Source organism: Trichogramma pretiosum, unplaced genomic scaffold (genome assembly GCF_000599845.2).
Source record: "Trichogramma pretiosum strain Unisexual culture from Peru unplaced genomic scaffold, Tpre_2.0 scaffold5, whole genome shotgun sequence".
Lineage (NCBI taxonomy): Eukaryota > Metazoa > Arthropoda > Insecta > Hymenoptera > Trichogrammatidae > Trichogramma > Trichogramma pretiosum.
This window is the reverse complement of record NW_019641672.1, coordinates 903,423-913,306: the sequence shown is the minus strand read 5'-3', so window position 1 is coordinate 913,306 and position 9,884 is coordinate 903,423. Positions and strand designations below refer to the sequence as shown.

Here is a 9,884-nt window from a genome sequence, read left to right as displayed (position 1 = left end):
ACTCATAAATTTTTTACTATTATTTTCTTTTTCGTTGAAACTGCACTAAAATTATTAAAAAATATTCACTACTACGAAAAAAATTAATCAACAAGTAGTTGAAATGATTCGCATAGAAAAATATGTCGCGCATCGCAATTTTGTTTTCGCAATATGTGCTCTTTTACACTTTGAATTCGTAATCGAAGTGCAAGCCGCCCAGGTGAACTTTTTTAATTCATTCTTTTAGTGAATGCTATTTTTTTTGTTTTTGAATTTTAACCAAACATACTTGCCTGTAAAATGCAGGTACTGTGCAACGACAACGGATTCGTGGACTCGTTGTTGGAAAAAATAGCTCTAGCATTGTCGGACAAAGAGCCTGGTGTGCTACCACTTCAGAATGTAACCGGACCACTGGATATAGAAGTTCTTGGAGGGGACTTTGAGTTGATCAATGGAAAATTTAGGTATATCAAAGAATACTGATATGAAACAATGTAAAATCAGAAACTATTATTTCCGTTTTGTTAAATAGTGATCTGAATAATTTACGTCGTGTGAAAAATGTGAAATGTGTCTCGGAGCAACCCCTGACAGCATTCTCCCTGACGACGGTAAAATTTAGTCTGGAATTCACGGTAGCGATTCCTCACGCCAAAATAAACTACGAAAAAATCAGGGTAAGACACAGCCGCGTAACGAGATACTTTCCTTGATAATGACGCGCCTCTGTACAGGTAACGACTCCCATATTCGAGTTCATTGGAAAGGATATTCAACTCGAAGTGCAGCACTTTGTTTTGCACATGGTCATAGATTCGAATCACAAAGGCATGGGTAGCACATCGCTACGCGAGATGCATTGCCGTTTTTCGCCCAAAACCGTGGTGACGATCAGCTCCTTGCCCGATATCTGTTTAGGGAAGATAATAAAATCTAGATTGGTTGAACGACTGCCAAAAATAATCGAGGATGACTTCAAGGCTGCTTTTGCCAAATTGGAGAATCCATGAGCATCGAATCACTTTTGTAATGACTAAAATTGTTAAAAAATAAAATTTTAAATGAGTGAAATACTCACTATATAGTTTAATAACATAACACAGTTCTAAATTAAACAGATATTGATTGCTTTGCAAACGATTATGAAACTATCATCAACTTAAAATAATTTACAACTAGAATTTAATGTCCGATTAATATGACTTTCTGTATTTAATACATTTAAATCAGCAAGCAATTTGATTTAGATCATTCAAACATATAAAACCAATTACATAATATTTCAATGAAAACGCGTGGTTGAACTAGACGCTTGTAATTGCTTGATAACGACCGGGGAGTTGTCACACGTGTAATTCGGTGGAAAAATCTATGATTACATCGTAATTTAATCAGAAAAAAAGAGTATATAAAATGAAGCTCCGAGCAGATTTTTTACAAAATAAGAGTAGATTTCAACAAAGATGGCTCGAAACATCATCGCTGCTCTCTGTGCACTTTGCGTCTTTCACTGCGCGATAACTAATGTTACGGCAGAGAATGTCTCCTACCTTCAGGTACAGCATATCGACAAGCAATTGTAGCAGTACAATAAATCAAGCAGCTTCATAAAAATTTTTAAAATACATCGATTTGCTAAATTTTTTATTTTTCTTTAAGTCTATGAAGAATCAGATCTTCGATGGCATTCTGGACGGACTCTCAAAAACATTAATGGGAAAAGAGCTGGGAGTAATGCCCCTTGACGATGCAAATGGTCGTTTGTCTCTACACTACGTCGTGGGGGACAAAAATGGTCAATTCAATGTAGATCATGGAACACTGAGGTAAATTATTCACAAATAAATAATGAGTACTGTAAATTTTGATGTAATATTTACTATTTTTGAGTTTTAGTTTGTTTGATAAAATATTAAAAAATTATGTAACGAATTTCAGAAATCTCAATTTAAGGAGAACCAAAGATGTTGTAATTGATGCCGATGGTTTGAAATTCTCCGTCAAATTAAGCATGGGAATCAAAAAGCCTGAAATCCATTATGATCATTTCAGGGTAAATAAATATCATTTTATAAAAATAGTTAGATTTAGCCACATCGACATGCACCATACATTGCAATTTATGGTTATTATTTTTTTCAGGCGCAATCGCAATATTTCCGAGCTCGCATGGACGATTTGACCATCAACATCGACTTCATTAAAATTGATTTTGTTGTTGATATCGATTACAACAGAATGCCTGGTACGGTGCACATTCATGATATCAATGTGAAAATCGCTGATCCTGAAATTTCGTTGAGGAAAAACCGTTCTGATACCGTACTGTTGAAAGAACATTTCCTCAATTCATTTAGAACTGAAATTAAAGATATCTTGGCCAACCAATTCCGCAAAGCCATCAAGAATCTCGAGAAAGAATAAAAGTTCATGTAGACTTTAGAAATACGTCTGAATAACGTTTGAGTATTGTGTGCACGTGCGAGAGATAGTTTTATGGTTTTGTCACGATTTTTGTTAACAGTAAAGTTGAAAGAAGTATTAAAACATTGAATAAACGAATTGAATTATACAAAATATTTTTACTTATTTAGGTCAAATTTCCAACATCATTTACTTCTTCAAACTTTGATTTTTTTTCCTTTCGACAGTTCACTGGTTGGGTTTAGCAATTTATTTAGCTCTATCGAAATATAGAACAAAGCGTAATAGCTAAAATTTTCAATTAGTCCATCAACAATGGGAGCATTGTAAATTATAATTGAACGAAATGTCAAAATTTAAAGCTTTGTAAAATGGCCTTTGTACGTAGGCTTTCACTCCTGACTAAAATCGACTGCCAACGCGAGCCGCGCATACATGGGATTTTTTCGATTATTTTCAAACTACCTTGTTTCGTTGAGGTCAGTGACAAATGATAAATTTCATTAACTTAATCCATTTCTAAATCTATGTCAATGGGCAGTAGTGCGCGCCCCCACCCTCGTATTTGGCTCTCTCATTTGGCACATCTCGTATCGTGGTAGGTTTGTTTCAAATTCAAATTGGCTTGGTCGATGACTAAAAAAAAAAATCGAAAGAGTTGCAAAAGTTCTCTTCTCAAATAATTTTAGTAAGAATAGTCTTTATCAATTCAGTCATTCTTTGGATGAAAAGCAGATGTATGATACTTGTTGTTGATCAATGGATGTACTTGAAAAATCTCGGATATCGAAGCTAAAATTCTGCGTGAATGATAGTGTCACGAGATAAAGCTGAACAATACGTAACCACGGCGGTTTCAAATGTCAAAATTCGTTACGCAGTAATTTACCGGTGAGAAATAAATTGCGTCAAATATACGTCACAAAAGCAGCTTCATTGAATTTAATGTTATGTATTCGATCCCACATTCAACGTACTACAGGCTTTATCACTGAGGATAATTAAACAGATCGACGTGCACTACTATAAATTGGAAATGTGCTTTGGAATTGTTAATGAAATAAGAAAACCAGAAATTTCCTGAAAATTTTGATTTCTGCGGTGTGCGTTGAAAATTTTTCCGAAAGAAATTTCACGATCATCAGGATCAAATTAAAAATGCGTCAAAAATGAACTTGAGTTTTCTGTCTGCCTGCACTTCACGGATATGTACGCGGCTTCGAGCGTCATTTTGACTTGATTCGAATTAATCACCTTACTTATATTTATTCATTTATAAGAAACACTTGCTGGAGCGGGTCGATACGTGGACTGTAGGATATGAAGGGTTTATAACACATTGAATTATGCAGATAATTGAGTGTGAGTGTTTGGGAGATTATTGGTAGTTATCGTGGTAAAAAACTCTTCTATAAATCTACACTGGACTAGCCTTGGATGGATGCTTATAGAGGGCTATCGATGTTGTTATACATAATACAGAGCTCGACTCTAAACTAGGAATGTACGAGTATCCGATTTTTCGAATTTCACTGGACTCGAGTTCGAATCGGACACTCGAGGATTTTGGGAATTACTTAACATTTTTTCGAGCACGCGCGTTTTTTGTTGAGTATTTGAACTTTTTTAATGGCAACGTGTTTTTAATATTTATATCTTTGATCTGTATTAAACTGTTCACTATTTCACACATTTTTCTTTTGAGTTATATTTTTTAAAAAAAATCTACTAACCATGTGATTACGCTGGGAAAATATCTATTGGTCATATTATTGTGGGCGCTTGATTTTCAGTAAATCACATTTAAAATAAAATTAAGCGAATTAAACTGACGTAGCAAATAGGGTTTTAATTCTTCTGTACCAAACTTGAGAGTTTTCAGGAACTTTAATAAAGGAATTGTTTGCGACTTTGCATTTGAAAACTTTTTTATCGATTTTAAATGGGTTTTGAGAGTAACTCGTATACATTTTATTGTTTTACATCGAGAACGTCGAATATAACAAAAGAGATTGCGAAGATATTTCGACTGTATAGTAATAATAATATCAAGATAAAAATATGTTCACATAATTTTCACATTAAAAAGTAATTAAATCAAATAACTTAAGCTATTTTGTTGTAGAGATCTGATTGTTTCAAAACTATTTTCATCTTGATTAAATTTTGTTAGAAAGCGTGAGTAAGTATATAAGCAAAACTTGAAAAATATTAAGCATGCTGGAAAGTGGCTAGTAATATAATACTGACATAGATTTAAGGAGATCAACGTATAATAAGTTTACAATTAATAAATCATCATTTCTCTGAATAGTTGTGACGGATTTTGGTGTCTAATGTCGAGCTTTGCGTTATCATATTCGAATTCAATTTTCATGTTTCCATTAAGTTCAATTTAATTATTTACGTTATATTCTTGAATTTTTAATGCAATTTTTGTTGAAAATATTGACGATATCAGAAGCCTACAGAGTTTAATTCCTATTGAATAATTTGTAGAACTTCGAAAAATCGAAGAGTTTTAAAATCAGGTGTTTTGTCAATTATTTTACAATTATTTTGAACGCGTGATTGGTGTTTAAGTTCCCCTTTCATTCTAAAATAATTATAATAAAGTTAATAACAATGTGTCATATTAATGTTATGCTTATAAAAATGAAAATTACTTGTTAGAACGGTTCAATGTGCCTTTCTTAGAATCTTGTTAACGTATAATTTCTCTGTAATAATGTTACACTTCAAGCTAAATAACTTGAATTCAATAATATTCACAAATGATGTTAAGAAAATTGATCAGCCAAAGCAATATTAGCAATATAAGTTTTAAATCATTTCGTATTATAGAAGATTCACATTATTCACCTGTACAACGAATAATAATAATAATAATTTTTTTTAAATGATATCTTATCGCAGAACATTTAGAAATGAAAAAAAGGTGATTGCACGGTTCGCAAAGCGCACGGAGAAAGAGCTAGTAACGACATAAGATTCGATAAAGGAGCAATGCGACAATAATTAATATCGTTATTGGTGGCGGTCGAGTCGTTGCTCCCGAGATAAGGTCGAGTGTAGTCGCTGTTAGCGCGCAGAATCCCTAAGCAGCATCCGATGCAATATATCTTTTGCGCGCAGGTATATACCTATATACATTTATAGATAGGGGTTGAGTGTGCCATACTATAGCTGCGTTGGTACATTGGTTCCCTGCGCTCGAGCTCGTTCAGGGGGGTAGCTACAGCTCAACGGATACAGCGGCGCTACCATCGCGAGCCCCTCGCATACATAAACACACACACACACACTCTGTTGAACCATTATGATGATGGAACCGGTGGCAGCGGTGGCGGCGACGTCGGCGGCAACGCGTCGGTGGTGGTGGTATAGCCATTAGAAGCGCAGCATCCCCCTTACGCTCCTGGCCTGGAGCAGAGCGAGCGAGATAAGCGCTCGATTCGCGCGCAGCATCGGCCAGCCAGTAGTATCCGAAGAGATTCGCGCTGCGGAGCGCATCCGTGACGATTTTTGCATCCCCTCTGTGTGCTTCTGCATACGTAACTGTGCTGCTTTCCTTGATTTCTTTCTTTCTTTTTTTTTTTTAATACACAAATGTGCTGTGCGCGCGACTGCGACGACGACCATGACATAATTATCGTATAGGTAAAAGAGGTAAAAACGATCGCAGCCAACGCGTGTGGTGGGTGTCTCGTGCGTCGATCTCGATTGTGGGTGCAGAATATATATTATACCACGGGCCGCAGTGCGGATACGGAGCAGCAGTAGATTTCGCAGCGTGTTTTCTTATAGGATTTCGCCCGTCGACCGTCGAGTGCTGGCCCCTATCTGCCTCGGTTCTCTCGCTAGCTCTGCGATATATATATATAATACACCATCAGGACGCTTCGCCCGGTAAGCTGCACACACACACACACAGAGCTATTTCTTATCGCGCATATTTATCTCTCTCTCTCTCTTCTCGACTCGAGGGTAGCAACGTCGAGCCGACACAGAAGGGATGTCTATGCCGACTATCTGCCTATCGGTATATATATATTTGAGCTATATGCGCTATACGAGGTGCCTGTATAGTAGGTGTCGCCTGTTTGTCAGGATCGCAGTTTGAATGTGAATTTCGACTCGCGACTGCGATCCGTACTATACTCGCCCGAAAAGTATCACGACGAAAAAAAAGCAGGCTTCGCGTTGACTTTTTCGATTGGCAAATATTTGCCGAGCCCACCGACGACGACGACGAGTGCGATCTTTTTTTTCGCAAGAAGGATCGAGCCAATACACACATAGCTCACGTGTGCGTGGCGCGCGTATCATATAGCATTAATATGCGGCCAAATACGCGAGCTTCGCAGGTTTTTAATCGATTTGATCGATGGTCGTGGTAGCCGGTGAACGCCGAAAACCGTATTCCCTTATGACATTGCGAGTCGTTCGTTTTTATTAATTGCTTCCCCATCTTTTTTTCAAATCTATGCACGATACAAATTCGATCATTGTAAAGGCAGATTTATTATGTTTTTGCGAACGGATACGCTTATATTTAAAACTGTGCTTCATTTTTCATCGGCCGAGTAATTTGTCGAGTATAGCCGCGAGAGATATTTTTGCGGGTAGGCGTAATGCTCGCGCGTACAGCGCAGTAAATATTTTAAACAACGCGCCGAGGAATTTTTCACACTCGATACACAGGCACGCGTACATTATATATCTACGAGCGATCGTGTGAAATAAAATAAGTGAATAGTCGATTATTCGAGATTGTATACGTGTGTGTGTGTGTGTGTGGTGAGAGAGGGTGAGGATGGGTATAGGGTGGCGCATGCGGACGATAATTTTTAAGCCTAGCGATTGTCGGCTGCGCGCGTATACACGCATCCGTTTCCCGAGTTAACGTCAGGCGTACAGTCGGCCCTTTGGAGTCATTAAATCGCGCGCGCGGGCGCTTGTATGCGTCAACACGCCGGACCTACACACACGCACAGAGATCCCTACACAGACGTATATACGTATAGCGCGCAGAGCTGCGCACAAAGACGAGCTCGCGATGCAGGCCGCGAACGCAATCAATTCGAAAGCTCGCTGGCACGAGGATGATTTACGGGCACGTGCGATGGATTACCATACACCGGCCAGGCGCGCAGCTACATAGGGATGTGTGTGTGTGTGTGTGTGCGCAGCTCGAGCTTTTGATTCGTTTATAACTGCACCGCCGACTAGTTATATATATACTGCTGCTGCTGCTCGTTGCAGTTGCCGCCGCCACCGACGCGTTCGTGCACGGCTGCGATGCTGCCGGAAAGATTTCTACGTCTATCCGAGAGATGGTGGACAGGCGCGTGCGCTTGTTTTTTTTAAATTTATTGTAATTTTTACTTTTTAACGTTGTTGTTTTGCTTCGAGCGCTCGCGTTCACCCTCAAAGATGAGTTTTTCTCAATTTTTCAGATTACATCGGGAGACCCGGCAGAGGCTATATGGAGAGGATAGCAGGGGGGGGGGGTGGGTGAATTTGTTACGGAAATTCTGAGGATGTCGAGGAGTTGCGGGCCAAGTTTTCACGCTCGCGCGTCCTCTCCCCCGCCTATATACATATATATAGATAAACGAGTCGAGATCATGAATAAATGCATGAGACTTTCGAAGCGTTTAATGTAGCGCACGCACGAGTAGTCTGCGACGCTCGCTCGGTCTCTCGTCGCAAGCGCAACCCGACAAAAGCTCGATATATAGCCTCGGCGCTGCTGTATACGTCGCTATATATACCTATAAACGAGCTGCTGATAAACACTCGCTTTTATATTGCTTTCAGAGACGGTCGCCGACGCCGCCGTCGCCGCCGCCACGAGGGCATGAGCGGAAAAGTCACGACGCTACGATGAACGAGACGACGCCTGGAGAAAATCGACGAGATCACTGGAGCTCGTTGTTGTTGGAGTACTCGAGGCAGCGGTGCGTCATTATCGGCGGGACAACGACAATACGAGTTGCGGTAATTATGGCTTGATCGTCGACGAGAGACCGCGTATCATGTGATCGGACCGCGAGCCTACACCCCTGGCACACATTCTTCGGATATGAGGAAGAATCTAGGAGCTGGCTTCGTTCTCGGCGCCGCTGCTCTACTGCTGCTGCTGGGCTTCGCGCAACAACGATCCTCGACCCTCCTCGTCGCCGCCACTCCTCGTGAGTACAATTATTATACGTATTTTTACTTTATTCGTTGTTCGAAGATTTTAATACTTTGCCGAGACTTGGAAGCACTCCAGCGTATCGATGCGAATCTATTCTTTTTATTTTGCTTCGTTATCGTAAAAGATTTCAGGAAATGATTCCTGCGCAGGAATCGAAGTGCAACTCTCGTCAATGGGAGTGCAAAAGTTGCAGAACAATATAGAGTCCAGCTCGTCGAGGCCATTTTATTATTACGCGCCTCGAGTAAATTCGAAAAGAGTAATGTATGGCAGTAGTGCTAATGAGAAAGCACGTCGAGGCCAACTAAAGGGGTGAAAGCTTTTCTGTCCGGACAACGGACATATCCCCCCCCCCTTCGTTGTCAATGTATACATGAGCGTAGTATGCATCGGCTATTGTACGCGAGCGTAAAATTACGCTCCGCACGGATCAAATGTAAGCTAAATCGACATATCGTGTATCGTGTTATTATCGTTGGTGGTGTTGTTGCTAAATGCAACGAGAAGAAGATGAGGAGGGCGCGATCGAATCGAAAGGGTGAAGGGAGGATGCTAATAATTATTGGGCGCTCGCTTCAAAAAGTCTATTTACGATCGTTTTTAAGACTTCAACTTTGTTAGTGATTAAACTTTGCAGTCGAGCGAGAAAATGAAAACTCATTTCCCTTTCCGACTGATACGCATTACTTCATAGAGCATCTCGATCGACGAGCTTTGCATTTATGCGAGCTTTCGAATGCTTTTCAAAAGAGTGCATTGTATATATACGCGGATGCGTACCATTCGCGTTGCAGCAAGGGAAAGTTTTAAAAACAGACGTACGGCCGCACATGTGTGTGTGAGTGTGTGTGCCCGAGTGGATTCGGACGAGCGCGCGGAAGGGAGTGACCTTTTGGATGCACCCGTTGTAATATATAATACGGGAGCTGCAGCGAGCTCGGTGAATTATGCATTCGATATGGATACGTATATATTTTGAATTTCATGTACATACGGCTTGGAGATTCAGCTGACAGTGCGCTACGCGGATTTCAAAAGGAAAAAACACGCGTATTTTGTCACCTGCGCTCGATTTACCTCACGAGTACGTACGCGGATGCAACAGTTACGGTTACAGGTGCGCTGCGCTCGGCTATATTGCATCGTAATGAGAAAGGATATGGCAAATTTCGGCGGGACAGCGACGTTGATTGTTTCAAAAGGTCGAGCCTATTAGCCGCGTGACTCGTCAGCGCAATGAAGCGCGGTAAACGCGCGGCGTATAATTGAC

General features: G+C 40.1%; 1 protein-coding gene across 1 annotated transcript; it reads left to right on the top strand.

The window, feature by feature from the left end:
* Window positions 1-87: 87 nt before the first annotated feature.
* Window positions 88-1,314, top strand: LOC106650456. Its single transcript, XM_023460489.1, has 4 exons — window positions 88-202; window positions 289-449; window positions 518-662; window positions 720-1,314. The coding sequence occupies exons 1-4, from the start codon at window positions 104-106 to the stop codon at window positions 993-995; spliced, it is 681 nt and encodes a 226-aa protein (XP_023316257.1). The 5' UTR covers window positions 88-103; the 3' UTR covers window positions 996-1,314.
* Window positions 1,315-9,884: the final 8,570 nt, after the last annotated feature.

What these genes read in the sequence shown, in the direction of transcription:
- LOC106650456 (XM_023460489.1), top strand. Translation starts at nt 104, where the DNA reads ATGATTCGCATAGAAAAATATGTCGCGCATCGCAATTTTGTTTTCGCA. An exon ending in TCGAAGTGCAAGCCGCCCAG is followed by an intron (nt 203 to 288) that starts GTGAACTTTTTT and finishes TGTAAAATGCAG; the next exon opens with GTACTGTGCAACGACAACGG. An exon ending in TAAACTACGAAAAAATCAGG is followed by an intron (nt 663 to 719) that starts GTAAGACACAGC and finishes GCCTCTGTACAG; the next exon opens with GTAACGACTCCCATATTCGA.